This window comes from Carassius carassius, unplaced genomic scaffold (genome assembly GCF_963082965.1).
Source record: "Carassius carassius unplaced genomic scaffold, fCarCar2.1 SCAFFOLD_177, whole genome shotgun sequence".
NCBI classification, from domain to species: domain Eukaryota; kingdom Metazoa; phylum Chordata; class Actinopteri; order Cypriniformes; family Cyprinidae; genus Carassius; species Carassius carassius.
Window position 1 is genome coordinate 10,675 of NW_026774987.1, and position 16,397 is coordinate 27,071.

At 41.0% G+C, this 16,397-nt stretch overlaps 1 protein-coding gene across 1 annotated transcript; it reads left to right on the plus strand.

The window, feature by feature from the left end:
* Positions 1 to 1,018: 1,018 nt before the first annotated feature.
* LOC132133950 (NLR family CARD domain-containing protein 3-like) lies at positions 1,019 to 11,058 on the plus strand (the record flags this gene model as incomplete). Its single annotated transcript, XM_059546857.1, has 4 exons — positions 1,019 to 1,120; positions 1,323 to 1,370; positions 8,953 to 10,732; positions 10,891 to 11,058. Coding segments are annotated over exons 1-4 (2,087 nt in total), but the record flags the coding sequence as incomplete, so codon positions are not given.
* Between the last annotated feature and the right edge of the window lie 5,339 nt (positions 11,059 to 16,397).

Genomic DNA, 16,397 nt, shown 5'->3' on the forward strand with positions numbered 1-16,397 from the left:
ACAGATGTGGTTTCTGTCACAGACGACTGAAGTCCAGAACATCTAGTTGAGACACTTTTTTTTTTTTTGTGCTACAGAACAATATCTTAATATTCTGTTACTTATGTTTATATTTTAACATTCTATATTCATATATTCACAGATCGACATGAATGTTCAGAGACAGAAGAGAAACAGAGAAAAAAACAAGGTGAAGTAACTTTAGCGTAAGAGTAAGATTTAGAGCTGGGGTCATGAATCCATGTCCAGAAGTTTATTATCGAACATGAAGAAAAGCAAAGACACATAACCCAAAGAACAAAAACAAAACAAAACAAAACAAAAAAAGGCCCAACTGAAACTGCTAGTGGTTCCTAATCTTTTTCCGCCAATGTTTCTAGTGTAGAGAAAAAGGTTTTTCCACATTGTGTCAGAAGTTACTATGTCGAAATAGTATACTGTCGGGCATCAGTTTACTTTCAGGAATTTGTTGCGCTGCATCCAGCATAGACAGCAACACTGATTATATTATGTTCTATTTGCTTGTACCTGCCACTGACAGTCCTTTCACAGACTTGCCCATGCTAAGTGTAGAACAGTGCATCATTTATATTTTTACAGTGAGGTCTTTCACCACAATGAAGAGGTTTCTTCTGCATAGCAATCTGCTGAGTGTATATTATCCCTTAGCAATGTTGTGTACCCCCAGTTTGTGGAACATTGAACTAAACAAAATATCTGGCTGAAATCTACCTTTGTTCTGTATTTGGCAAGTAATAAACAATTATTTTAGGATTTTTTTTGCAAGTTACACTTAAGTTTTGTTGTTTGGCTAGCTTTGTGGACAGTAAGAATTAAAAAATGTGTTAATGCCTGTATTACTATACTTCAAAGTGTGTATGGATACTGACCCTTAATAAAGGAATGAATATCACCATTATATATGATGTTGTAATGCAAGAAAAATGTCTAATATCATAAATAAGTCTCTCTCATTCAGTACTCTCTGTTTCAGTCCAGAGAAATGACCAGGCTGGAGTCAACGTGATTATGAAAGCTGAAACATGTGCAAGTGTAAATGCTCCATTAATGATTGGAAACACCTTTAATAAAGCAGTATACCTTTGTGCTCCAATAAATGGTACATTTACATTACTATGATAACACACACTTCTAATACTAACATCTTAGTAAAGACTAGTAATGTTATAACCTCATAGTCATTTTAATAGGACTTACATGATTTAGCACCAGTTTAATCCTATGCAATAATATCTCACTTAATATTTATCTGTTCCTTCTACATATCTAATTTTTTATGCATATTTTCTTTCTCCTTGCAGAAAAACAGAAATCCTCAGAGATGGCAGCGGAACGGAGAGAAAAACAAAGTAAATCAACAACAGACAAAACAATGTTTTACAGGCAATATTCTAATAATATATAGTAATGCCTAAGCTACAACAACACCACGTCAGTTTCTCATTATAAGGAGATCCTAATGAAGAAAAGCACCCAATATGATAGAATTAGCCCTGCAGATAAGAGCATGGGGGTTTCAGTGCCTCTTTTAACTTTTAAAAATGTACAAGAACATTTTTTTTAAGTCATTACTCAATAATGGCATATTAAATGCTTACAAAGGGAAGGTATAACTTATAATATGTGACCAATGCTGGCAAAATGAGTCACAATGAGCAAATTTTTAAAAATGAGTTCATTCTTCATTAAAAGACCTTCAAAATGATCTATGATTTGTTGGAATCCGACAAAAAAATGAGTTCCAAAGCAAAATCACCTACCAACATTGTAACGTTTCCTCCACTTTCTTTTTTAAATATTAATTACTATATTAATAATCACAATATAACCATTTTTATTTTATCTTTATTAAAAATAAGAACTGATAAAAAAAATAAGTAGAAAAATGATACAATACAATGTGATACAATACTTTAACCCAAACTGATTAATTAAAGTGCTGCTTCAGTGCTGCTCGTGTGACGCTCCTGCTTAGGGAGCCCGAGAAGTCACCTGTAGGAGAAAAAAAAAACAATCTGTCCCCTCAATTTCTAAACCGTACTCACAAATCCTTAAACTATTCCCTCGGTTTAACAAGTCATGCCCACAGATTAATAAACTGTACCCATGAATTTCCAGTCCATGCACACGCTTTCGCAATCCGTTCACTCGGGTTTGTAAATCTGTAGTCACGGATTCATGCAGCAAGCTCCTAGGTAGCCTAGGTGTTAACAAATCATATTGTATATTGTTTTATTGCATGCTATTATGTGAAATATGCCTACAGCAAAGTGTCTTAAGTGATTCCCTATCAATTGTAATGGGTACAAAGTGGAATACAATGATTTAATAAGAAAGATGTGCGTCAAAATCAACAAGTCACAGGTCACTTATTAGCAACTAATGCCCATTATCTGTTTTAAAGTGTCACAAAAACAGCACAACACTTTCTATTCTAAACCTTCTCATTAAACCCAAATGTTCCATTAGCTTGTCACACTCAGTAGAACTTGTGGTCAGGGGGCAGGGGCATGTATCGCACGTAGTTGTGGGAGAAAATTCCAACAATTTAAAAGGATAAACTAAAGAATGATAAGGTTACAGAAGATTTTTATAAGATAAAAGTTATTTTTAAACCATTTAATGTAGTAGAGATTGTCACGTCCCCGGGCTGATCTGTCTGTTTTTCAATAGTGTGTGGGGTTGTTTACACTTACCATGAGCTTCTGTGTCACCGAGGTGCCCGTCTCCGCCCTCTTGTTTCATTATTATCTTGTTATTGGTCACCATCAACTGCTCTGCATCATGATAATCACTCCTTCTCTATTTAGTCTCCTCATGTGTGCTGTCTGTTGTCGGATCGTCGTGTTCTCGTCCGTGTCTCAGTTTTGTCTACATCTCCTGTTTAGCCTGCACAGAGATCGTGCCCGTTTAGTTTTCATTCTCTAGTTTGTTGTTTTTTTCCCTTTTCCCCCTGCTTTCAGGCAGCGCTACTCTACAGCCTTCCGTGCTAGCGATCACCGATCGCCATCACTCTTATTCTTCGCCGCGCCGCAGTGCGCCACCAGTTCCCCGCCTCAACAGCGCCCCCCGCCTCCCTGTCAGCTTATCCGGGCATTGCATCAGTGGATTTCCAAGTGGAATTCGTCCAGGAGGCTCCTTGGATCTGCTCCAGACTGCCCTGTTCCTGGATAGTTTTTTGTTAACTTTTTATTTTTAATTTTTTGTCCTTTGAAATTTAAAACCAATCTAATAAACTGACCTTTTTGAGCACCTGCAACTGAGTCCCAGTCTCGCCTTGACAGAACGATCTGACCACCATGGACTCAGCAGGTGCAGATCCCCTCAGATCAGCTGTCACCCAGCAGGTCATTCTCTTGGGCCAGCATGCCTCCCAGTTAACATCCACGTCCCGGGAGGTTGAGTTCCTTAATGCCAAGTTGTCGGAGGTGACTGCCCAGCTCCAGGAACTTCGCAGACAGACATCTGCCAGATCGGAGGACCCCACTAGCCTTTTCTCTACCCGTCATGACCCTGAGCCTCATGCCAACAACCCACCTCCCTATGATGGGAACCCTAACTCTTGCAGAGCCTTCCTGTCTCAGTGCTCCCTAGTCTTCGCCCTCCAGCCCCGCCGGTATGCCCAGGAAGAGACTAAGGTGGCTTATGTTTTGACCCTTCTCACAGGCAGGGCCCGTGACTGGGGAACTTCAGTATGGGAGGCCCAGGCTCCCTTTTGTGCTTCTTTTGAGTCCTTTCGACAGGAGATGGTCAAATTATTTGATCGTTCTGCTCGGGGTGATGAGGCGGCAGCCCAGCTGGCACGGCTATAGCAAGGAGGCCGTTCAGTGACTGAGTTTGCCATTGAATTCAAGACCTTAGCAGCGGCCTGTGACTGGAATGAGGGGTCTTGCAGAGCTGTGTTCCGTGCTGGTCTTGACGAGGAGATCCAAGACAAGATTGCTACCCAAGAGCTTCCACGTAGTTTTGATGATCTGCCTTCGCCTTCGTCACCAACAATTGGCTGCTCGTACTTCTTGGAGGGTGGGAGAGATGACCAGCGAATCCACCCCGGTCCTGCCTCTGCCATCTCCTGCTGACCCTGAACCTATGCAGGTGGGACGTCTGCGTCTCACTCCCCAGCAGAAGCAAGAGAGACTCACCCGGGGTTTATGTCTCTACTGTGGGAGGGCCGGACACTTCGTCTGGAAATGCCCGCTAAAAGCCAGGGCCCATCAGGGGGGATCCAGGTGGGCACATCTCCTCTTAATTTCCCCCACTCTTCCCGCACACTACTTCCCGTGGGTGTCCAGTTCGGAGGTTATACTCACTCCTGTTCGGCCCTGGTGGATTCTGGGGCTGGTGGCAGTTTCATGGACACGGCACTGGCCAAGCAGTGGGGAATTCCTGCCATTCCCCTCTCTACTCCTATCTCTGTTCGGTCTCTTGATGATTCCCCTATCACCACCATCACTCACCTCACCCCTCCTGTAAGTCTTATCGTTTCTGGCAATCACCATGAGATAACCGAGCTGTACCTTCTTGACTCCCCGAGTGCTCCCGTGGTTCTGGGACACCCGTGGTTGGTGCAGCACGGCCCTCATGTGGATTGGGCCAGAAACTCAGTTTTGTCTTGGAAGCAGTCTTGTCTTGAGTCTTGTTTGGGTTCTGCCTCTTTTCCTGGTGCTGTGTTTCCTGTTGTGCAGGTGGATGATGCTGATCTGTCCGGGGTGCCGGAGGAGTACTGCGATCTGCGGCAGGTCTTCAGCAAGTCCCGGGCTGTGTCCCTGCCTCCTCACCGGCCTTATGATTGTGCCATCAACCTCCTCCCAGGCACTTCTCCGCCCAGGGGTTGATTATATTCCCTGTCTGGTCCAGAAAGAGAGGCTATGGACAAATATATTCGTGAGTCCCTTGATGCCGGTCTCATCCGTCCCTCCTCGTCTCCTGCTGGCGCAGGATTTTTCTTTGTTAAAAAGAAGGATGGCTCCTTGCGCCCTTGTATTGATTACAGAGGTTTGAAAGACATTACCATTAAGAATAGGTACCCCCTGCCCTTAATGTCGTCTGCCTTTGAACTCTTGCAGGGAGCCAAGGTCTTCAGTAAGTTGGACCTCCGTAATGCTTATCACCTGGTTCGGATTCGAGAGGGGGATGAGTGGAAGACAGCATTCAACACTCCTTCTGGACATTATGAGTACCGGGTGCTACCCTTTGGCCTGACAAATGCACCAGCTATCTTCCAGGCCCTGGTTAATGACGTGTTGCGAGACATGGTTAACAAGTTTGTCTTTGTGTACCTTGATGCCATTCTCATTTTTTCTCCTTCACTTCAGGTACACACCCAACACGTGCGCCAGGTGCTACAACGGCTGCTGGAGAACCAGCTATATGTTAAAGCGGAGAAGTGCGTTTTCCACTCCAAGTCAGTTCCCTTCCTGGGCTATATCATTTCGGCAGAGGGAATCAAAGCCGATCCCGCTAAGGTAAGGGCCGTAGCCGAATGGCCACCTCCAGACTCACGCAAGGCACTGCAGCGGTTTCTGGGATTTGCCAACTTCTTCAGGCGCTTCATCAGAAACTTTAGTCAGGTTGCTGCACCCTTGACAGCTCTTACCTCCACTAAGGTACCGTTTAGGTGGAATTTGAAGGCTCAGGAGGCCTTTAATGACCTGAAGTCCCGATTCATTTCTGCTCCTGTTCTTTCGTTTCCAGACCCTGAACGTCAGTTTATTGTGGAGGTGGATGCTTCTGAGATTGGAGTAGGTGCGGTCCTTTCTCAGAGATCCCCCAGAGATGGGAAGGTACATCCCTGTGCCTACTACTCTCACCGCCTGAGCCCAGCAGAACGGAATTATGACGTAGGGAACCGGGAGCTGTTGGCGGTCAGACTGGCCTTGGGTGAGTGGCATCACTGGTTGGAGGGGTCAGCGCAGCCCTTCTTGGTTTGGACGGACCATAAGAATTTGGAATACGTCCGTTCGGCCAAGAGGGTGAGTTCACGCCAGGCTCGATGGGCACTCTTCTTTGGTCGGTTCAACTTCTCTCTCTCGTATCGCCCAGGCTCCAAGAATGTAAAACCTGATGCCCTCTCCCGTCTTTACAGTGATATTAAGAGAACCGGTTCATCAACTGAAACCATTGTCCCTAAAGAAATTGTGGTGGGGTCCCTCTCCTGGGACGTGGAGAGGAGAGTGCTGGAAGCCATACGAGAGAGAGAGGTACCAAGGGGGTGCCCGGAGGGTAGGCTCTTCGTGCCAGCTGTGCTACGCCCTGAAGTCCTCCGGTGGGGGCATTCATCCAAGTTAGTCTGTCATCCTGGGGTTCGGAGATCTCTGGCTGCTATCCGCCAGTGATTTTGGTGGCCATCCATGGCCCAGGACATCAGGCAGTTTGTGTTTGCCTGCCCAATTTGCGCCCAGAACAAGAGTTCGAATCAGCCTCCTGTTGGTCTGCTACACCCATTACCCATCCCCTCCCGCCCCTGGTCACACATAGCCCTTGACTTTGTCACTGGTCTTCCACCATCGAGGGGTAACACCGTAGTATTGACGGTGGTTGATCGCTTTTCTAAAGCAGCCCATTTCATCCCCCTTCCCAAACTGCCTTCAGCTAAGGAGACAGCTCAAGTGGTGGTTGACCACATCTTCCGGATTCATGGCCTTCTGGTAGACGTGGTTTCTGATAGGGGGCCACAGTTTGTCTCCCGGTTCTGGAAGGAGTTCTGTCGACAGATCGGGGCCTCTACGAGTCTGTCGTCAGGTTTTCACTCTCAGACCAATGGGCAGTCCGAGCGGGCAAACCAGGTTCTGGAACAAGCTCTCCGATGCCTGACATCCCATAATCCGAGTTCCTGGAGCCAACAGTTATCCTGGATTGAATATGCCCATAACTCCTTGCCAGCGGCGGCCACAGGTATGTCTCCATTTCAGTGCTCCATTGGTTTTCAACCTCCTATGTTCCCCTCACAGGAGCCCGATGCTGCTGTTCCGTCTGCCTTAGCCTTCGTCCGCAGGTGTCGCCGCACCTGGAGGAGGGCTGAGGAAACCTTGGCTTCGGGTTTACCTCCCATACTTGGTTGGGTACACCCAGTCTTTCATGTTTCTCGGGTCAAGCCTGTGTTTCATTCTCGCCTTAACCCATCTGCTACTAACCCCCCCCCCCTCCCCGTCTAGTGGATGGTTCCCCAGCCTTCACTGTCAGGAGGTTGCTGGATGTCAGACGTCGAGGTCGGGGTTTTCAGTATCTGGTGGACTGGGAGGGTTATGGTCCGGATGAGAGGAGTTGGGTCCCGGCTCAGGATATTCTGGATCAGTCGCTGATCGAGGACTTCAACCGGCAGCGTGGTGGTTCCTTCCCTGGAGCGCCAGGGGGCGCTCCTGGGGAGGGGGGTAATGTCACGTCCCCGGGCTGATCTGTCTGTTTTTCAATAGTGTGTGGGGTTGTTTACACTTACCATGTGCTTCTGTGTCACCGTGGTGCCCGTCTCCGCCCTCTTGTTTCATTATTATCTTGTTATTGGTCACCATCACCTGCTCTGCATCATGATAATCACTCCTTCTCTATTTAGTCTCCTCATGTGTGCTGTCTGTTGTCGGATCGTCGTGTTCTCGTCCATGTCTCAGTTTTGTCTACATCTCCTGTTTAGCCTGCACAGAGATCGTGCCCGTTTTGTTTTCATTCTCTAGTTTGTTGTTTTTTTCCCTCTTCCCCCTGCTTTCAGGCAGCACTACTCTCCAGCCTTCCGTGCTAGCGATCACCGATCGCCGTCACTCTTCTTCTTCGCCGCGCCGCAGCGCGCCACCAGTTCCCCGCCTCCCTGTCAGCTTATCCGGGCATTGCATCAGTGGATTTCCAAGTGGAATTTGTCCAAGAGGGTCCTTGGATCTGCTCCAGACTGCCCTGTTCCTGGATAGTTTTTTGTTAACTTTTTATTTTTAATTTTTTGTCCTTTGAAATTTAAAACCAATCTAATAAACTGACCTTTTTGAGCACCTGCAACTGAGTCCCAGTCTCGCCTTGACAGAGATTAGGAAGATTAATATTTATGGCTTTTATAAATAACATAAATTCAATATAACCCAAAGTAAAATAAAATATTTTGATTCCACAGTGATACATGATTGAAAACATACAGTAATTCAGACAATAAATCATGATTTGTAGCTATTTAAGACACTAATTTATGGGAAATATTATTATTTGTATGTTATGGTTATGAATGTAACTGTATAGTATACTGGGGAAATTTCAACAGAGCATTAAAATCCGGTATAGAAAATGTCCTTTTATTTCTAAATTATGACATTTTTTCATGTTAAAATCATACTAACATTATACAGTAGTCAACATTTGAGATGAATCAAAATCATCCTAAACTCTAAAACCAAAATGTATTAATCAAAACTTTGATTAACATTTTTTTTTCATCACTGAACAAAAAATGAATCTGGTGATGATGATGACTTCATTTTTCAGTGATATTGTCAATTTGATTGCACAGATACTATTTAAATTGAACTGGACTAAAACTGGATGAATTTAAGTTTTATTAAAACAGTGGGGGACATGTCGGTCACGTGCCCTACGTATTATACACATATATATTATTTCACATCGAGGATTGTGCTGCATTTTAAAAATGTGCAAAAACATCAAGTGCTGTAAGACAAGTAATAAAGATTTGTTGCTTCTATTACAGTAGTGTTGCTTTTCAAGTGTTAATGAAAAATCAGAAAACAGAAAAGAAAAGTGTAAAATAGTTTTTCTCTTAAAATGGTCCAATAACATCTGAAGGCAGCATTGTTCTCTTCCTTACTGTAAGCTACTTGCCTGTTTTTACTAATGCAGGACAATTCTGCTTTTAGGAAACGTATTATTATTATTATTATTATTATTATTATATGCTGTTTCCTCAATATTTATGCTGGTTTTTTATTACTATTATTACAGAAAATTTTAGGCTGCAATTCTTGAAAACTCACAAAACCAACATGAAGAAAAAAGCCAAATATATTTTTGAGTACAAGAAAGAAAATGAAGTACATCTCAAGGCTGTTTACACAGAACTGTTCATCACAGAGGGAGATATGAAAGATGTCAATCGCGAACATGAGATTCAACAGATTGATGATACTCTAAAGACCCAGAACTCACAGGACAAACCAATTAACTGCAATGACATATTTACATTATTAAGGGAAAACAATGAGGAAAAGATTGTGCTGACCAAGGGCATTGCTGGCATTGGAAAAACAGTGTCTGTGCACAAGTTAATCCTGGACTGGGCAGAAGAAGAAGCCAATCAGGAAATAGATTGTGTGTTCCTGCTTCCATTCCGAGATATAAACTTAATGAAAAATAAAGATGTCAGTCTCCATGAATTTCTGGTGAAATTTTATCCTGAACTGAAGGACTTGGACGAAGCAATGCTATATAAGGAATGTAAGCTTGCATTTATATTTGATGGACTTGATGAGAGTCGCCTGCTTCTAAATTTTGAAAGTAGTTCTCTGAACACTGTTGATGAAAGAGCATCTGTAGATGTACTGTTTACAAGTCTGGTCAAAGGGACATTGCTTCCATCAGCTCTCATCTGGGTGACCTCACGACCAGCAGCGGCCAATCTGATCCTTCCAGAGTATGTAGGTTTGTACACAGAGGTGCGAGGATTCAATGACAAACAGAAGGAGGAGTACTTTAGAAAGAGAATCACAGATGAGAGTCTGGCCTCCATAATCATCTCACACATTAAGAAATCTCGTAGTCTCTACATAATGTGCCACATTCCTGTGTTCTGCTGGATCACAGCCATAGTACTTCAGAATATTCTCAAGAAAAATACAGAGAACATCAGCACAACACTCACTGAAATGTACATTCACTTCCTGCTGATACAGATGAAAATAAAGAACCGGAAGTACGACGAACAAGACGAAAGACAACGTACAAAGCTCTTAGGTTCAAATAAAGAAATGCTTTTAAAATTAGCCAAATTAGCATTTGAACAGTTGAAGGAGAAAAACGTTGTTTTCTATGAGGAAGATCTGGAAAAATGTGATATTAAAGTGAATGTTACCACTGAGTTTACAGGAATGATTGCTGAGATCTTTAAGGAGGAAGATGGACTTCATGAGACAAAGGTCTTCTGCTTTGTGCATCTGAGTGTTCAAGAGTTCCTCGCTGCAGTGCATGTGTTCATCTGCTACCTGAACAAGAACATGCAGGAGCTTCAGTTTTTCTTTGATGAGCCAAAAGAAAATATCACATTGCAGGAGATACTGCAGGAGGCTGTTGTTAAAGCTATAAAGAGTGGGAAAGGACATCTGGACCTGTTCCTGCGGTTTCTGATGGGCATTTCACTGAAATCTAGTCAAAACCTGCTCAAAGGCTTGTTCACACACCCTGAAGCCTCAACAGAAAGCATCACACAAACAGCTGAATACATTAAACTAGTACAAAATGAATACAATATCTCAGATGAAACTTCAGTCAATCTATTTTACTGTTTACTTGAGCTCAAAGATCATTCATTATATGAAGAAATTCTGAGTTACCTGAGTTCAGATAAACATCCAGGAAGAAAACTCTCATCTTCAATGTGCACAGTGCTAACCTCAGTACTGCTCATGTCAGAGAAGGTGCTGGATGAGTTCAACCCAAAACAATTCACATCATCACAAACAGACTACAATAGACTCATTCCTGCGATGAGATGCTGCAGAAAAGCACTGTAAGTAATTTCGCTGACAAATTTTGCTGTGGAATAAAATGTTTTGTTCTGCACCACTAAACAATTAAATGTCAAAATAGTATGTGAAATATTTTTTTCTGTAATTGCAGAAACACTGAACTTCAAAAATAATCTAGCTAAACATTTTGTTTTGGTAGATTTGACAACTGTGGTCTTGATGAAGCATGCTGTGGAACTGTATCTTCTGCTTTACAAGCATCAAATTCCCATCTGGCAGAGCTGGACCTGAGTAGCAATAACCTAGGAGATTCGGGAGTGAAGCTGCTTGGACTGGAGAGATTAAACTGTCAACTAAAAATACTTAGGTTAGACATTTACATTCACTGAATTACTAGGTTTAAAAATGTGGATGAATATATGAAGAATTTGGTTCCAAAATGCAATAAATCCATTTTGATTAATCGGAGTAAAAAATGGGTTTTCTTTACCAAGAAAGTGGCAAGATGAAAACCACTATTTTCTGTTTCAAACTTTCACATAGCATCCTTAGGTTATAATAACATTTATCATAACATTTTATTTATTTTTTCCCCCCAAATGCAATAAATCCATGATACTTTTTTCTCTCAAAATGCAATAAATCCATTGAATCAATATGAAAGTTATATTTCATATTGAAACTTATGAAAATACACAACATAGTAAGTTGATCCACATTTGACAGCCTTTGAACTTGGTCAACACTTATCTTATATACAAGCACTGGACTAAAAGTACATTCATCAATCATCACTTCCAAAATGAAATCAACATGTCATCTTGTTAATGCTGTAAATTAATTATAGCAATAAAATAAAATTTCATCATGAACAAGAACATAAATAAATGACATCACATTAGACCACAGAAATTCCAAATGTCCACTCATCTTTGCCATGTTACATTCATTTATTTAATTAGTGCTATGTGCTGTATTAACAAAAACATAAATGGCATTAATAAAAACACTAACACTGACAAGCTACACAATATCGTGTTCATAATCGAATGTGATTCATCTAATTAATGTGATTTAACATAGCTTGTCAGTGATATACGGCTCTGTGTATTAAATGCATCTGAATAATTTCCATCTGAAAGCATGTGATGGAGATTTACTGGTACTAAAAATCACAGAACTGGCTTTACTGACAAGATATGCATGACAATCAAATGCGATTTATTGTGCAGCCGCTGTTTGTTGATCACAATGTACAAAGTAGATGAGGAAATTAGGATGTCAGGTGTATTCAAAGCACCGCCATTACTGTCTAGAGTGCGTGGAATGGTGCACTGTGATTGGTTGGGCGGATATATCACATTCTGCAAAAAAGTGAGACTGATGTTTTTATCGCGTTTTTGAAAAAAAATGTACCTTTCAATACCGACAAGATACAATACTGATTTTGGAGGAAACACTTTTTTCTTTTTAAATGCCGTTTATCAAGTTTTAGAACTAAACTCTTCATATGTTTCATAACTATAGATATTTTCCCCTATCTATATCATAGTTTGATTGTAATAGTGGAATTTTCTCCAAAAACACAAGGCAGGCAATGCTTACTTAGAAACCTTATGAGAAAAATCAAGTTTTCAAGCATCCTGGAAAACCTACAGAAACCTTCATACCACAATTTTCCAAAAATATGCATGAATGTATGGCTTATATGTCTGTAAAGGGTGAAAATAGTCAGATGGTGGCATAGACTAAAGTGTGAAGTAAGTCCATGGAAATATTGCTATGCAACATTTCCTGCCTAAGCATTCCAGCTCCGCTGCTGCCCCTGCTTCTGCCCCTGCTTGCCCCAAGTCTATACTGACTCCGCAGCCCGCAAAGCCAACACCTACTGCCCCCACTGTTCAGCCTGCTAAAGCATAGCAGTCACAGGGACGCTCTCGCTCGGCCCAGTGCTACCCTCTTCCAAAGTGCCAGGGACCTTGATTCAAGATTGCGTTGGACTTGGTGCCAGCTGGAAAAATAAAACAAATATTTTCGAAAAGAGACCAAACTTCCTCTTCCATTACTGCCCTTGTGTTTAGTTAATTCAACCCCTCGCCACGCAGACCGAGACCTGGGAGGCCATCCCCGGAATGTCAGGCTGGGTTATGGGGTTAATTAAATGAGTATACTCCCTCCAATTAACTTGAAGACCCCCGCGCTTCAGCGGCGTGGTCCCCACCTCATTTTCAATACACTGCACAAACCAATTCCTGTGCAGATTTACTGTGTGAATGAAGAAAGGCTTCAGTTAAGGAGAAAAAAAGGCTTTTTACCATAAGTGACGTGGTACTTGTTCCTGTATCACAGGGAACCTAGGTTACATTAAGTAACTGAGTATGATTTTCCACGTCGTGCCTACGTTTTTCCACGTCATGCCAAACAGTGCTTCTTAGCTGTTATAAATTCACCGTAAACCACAGCATCTGGTGGTTTATTGCTTTATTTTATAACGTTTATAAGGAATTTGCAAAAGAAGCATATCTTGCAAAATAAAATAAAAATAAGCATCAATAGCATTTTATAATTATTTCAACAGAGACTAACAAAAAAGCTTGTTTTTTTAATTTATTTTATATGTAGTGTAATTGAAATGTAGAAAAGCAATAATCAGTATATTTTGGTCATTAATAATGTTATCAGGGGGCGCAACTGATATCCGTCTAGTGGTGCAACCATGTCCATTCCTTATTTTAACAGTCAAATAATAGGTCAAAGTGAACACATGGCTTAAAACTAGATTGTGAATAGTTCCTGTTTTAAAAGCATTAATTTCTATACTTGTGTGATTATTTTTCCGCTTTAAAAATAAAGTCAGATGCTGAAATTAATAAATACCCAGCCATTAGAATGCAATAATTCTAAATTAATATGAATAAAATACACAAGCACAACATAATGTATTGGTCACTGTAAAATACACAAGCACAACATAATGTATTGGTCACTGTAAACACTCTAATCTAAATATTACTTTGCTAAGATTTCACTTGAATATAAAATAAGATGTATATATATACTCACATAAAAAATTCATCTTGCTCAGGATCTTACAATGGAGTATATACATAAGAATTTTATTATTCATACATTGTTGACAGCTTCTGTAAATATTGCACGTGCTCACTTAAGATTGATGTGACAAATTTGTGACTTATTTATTTTCAGCTCTACGGTTATAGAAACAAAGCTACAGACACAATAAATGCACGTAAAACATACGGACATCTTCAACATTTGGCCCAATAAAAATATTACGAATGCTCAGCATGTTCACCTTGGCTAGAATCATGACACACATAGACAGCTTCTAAGAAAAATATTAAGATTTAAATTACAATTGGCTAGAAACACATATATAGCCTACTTTTTTATTCAGCTCTACATAAACGTTTTGACATTCATTCAACCTAAAGATGAGTTAAAATCCAATTCACATTTCTCCTTATCAGTTACAAAAACAGAGCTCAATCTGAAGTAATTTACATAAAGCATATTGACAGCTTCTATAAGTAATGGACATGGAGAATATGGACACACAAGCTTTAACTTGGTTAATACCACATATCAGGGTAAGCACCTATGGTACAAGTATGTAGGTCTATTTAAAAAAATAAATAATACCAGTATAAACAGCACATACTATATTTGAGTATGACTGAAACTACATGATAGGAACAGTTATTGTTGTTTACCATTTACATGCAAATCTCAGTGTTAACAAATTTTCAAGACATTCAAAACATTAAAATTTATAACTGACCAACCTCTAAAACCAAATTCATAGCGGTCTTTGTAAAGAAATATGTAATTCTAAAGCTGCTGCTGTGACTCTGTACAAACGGTTCCAGTTTGAATACTCTATCACAGCTGCAGTGACGCTGCAGTTATGCTCATGTGCTGATCACGTGGTGTGAAACAGGTGACAGAGCTGATTCTTTGTAGTGAACAAGAAGAGCTGACTCCCATTGGGGAGAGCCAGATCTTCAGCCGGAGCCTGAATGATTCCATAGCAACCAAAGGCATACTATCTGATAACACTAGGTTTACGGTGCCCAGGAATGTGGCAAAGCAACTTTTAACTCAAGCCTCTCAAAAACAGACACATAATGCACATAAAAAGGGACTCGTCTCTAATTAATTCATAGAAAAACCTTCTTTTGAATTAATTCACATATACTTCAGATCAAAGCCTCAGCAGTCTAACAGCACTCATCAATGTCAAAATGACTGAGATAGCCTGTCAAATCAAAGTAGGTGGTGTTTACTGTTCACAGAAGCAGAGTGTGAAGTGACAATTTGTTAAAGAGAGCGAGGTGAAGCTGCAAATCATTTAATATTAGTAAACTTTTAATATATGTTTTATGATAGAAATGTTAAATGACCAATAGCTATGAACATCACCAGTGATGAAAACATTTTCTCAAATATTTTGAGGGAGAGAGAGTTGGCACAGTGGTTAACCAGAAAAATTAAAAATGGCACATCATGCCGAAAAGGTTGCTGACCCCTGCTTTAGGGCATTGTGTATGCTGTTACTGTTCTCGTATATTGTCCTTTGTGTATTGTATATGTTTTATGCATGCTTATGATGGATCACTAGTTAATATAACCTCATCTACAGGTGCTGGTCATATAATTAGAATATCATCAAAAAGTTGATTTCACTAAATCCATTCAAAAAGTGAAACTTGTATATTTATTCATTACACACAGTAATATATTTCAAATGTTTAATTCTTTTATTTTTGATGATTATAACTGACAACTAAGGAAAATCCCAAATTCAGTATCTCAGAAAATTAGAATATTGTGAAAAGGTTCAATATTGAAGACACCTGGTGCCACACTCTAATCAGCTAATTAACTCAAAACACCTGCAGAGGCCTTTAAATGGTCTCTCAGTCTAGTTCTGTAGGCTACACAATCATGGGGAAGACTGCTGAATTGACAGTTGTCCAAAAGACGACCACTGACACCTGGCACAAGGAGGGCAAGACACAAAATGTCATTGCAAAAGAGGCTGGCTGTTCACAGAGCTCTGTGTCCAAGCACATTAATAAATTGGCGAAGGGAAGGAAAAGATGTGGTAGAAAAAAAGTGTACAAGTAATAGGGATAACCACACCCTGGAGAGGATTGTGAAACAAAACCCATTCAAAAATGTGGGGGAGATTCACAAAGAGTGGACTGCAGCTGGAGTCAGTGCTTCAAGAACCACTACACACAGACGTATGCAAGACATGGGTTTCAGTCTGGAGGAAGAGAGGAGAGGCACACAATACACATTGCTTGAGGTCCAGTGTAAAGTTTCCACAGTCAGTGATGGTTTGGGGTGCCATGTCATCTGCTGATGTTGTACAATTGTGTTTTCTGAGCACCTGCACACAGTGCCAAAGCTACCAGTACCTGGTTTAAGGACCATGGTATCCCTGTTCTTAATTTGCCAGCAGACTCGCCTGACCTTAACCCCATAAAAATCTATGGGGTATTGTGAAGAGGAAGATGTGATATGCCAGACCCAAGGCCACTATCAGAGCAACCTGGGCTCTCATAACACCTGAGCAGTGCCACAGACTGATCGACAGACTGATTTTCAGTTGGCCAAGATTTCTAAAAATCCTTTCTTTGTATTGGTCTTAAGTAATATTCAAATTTTCTGAGATAC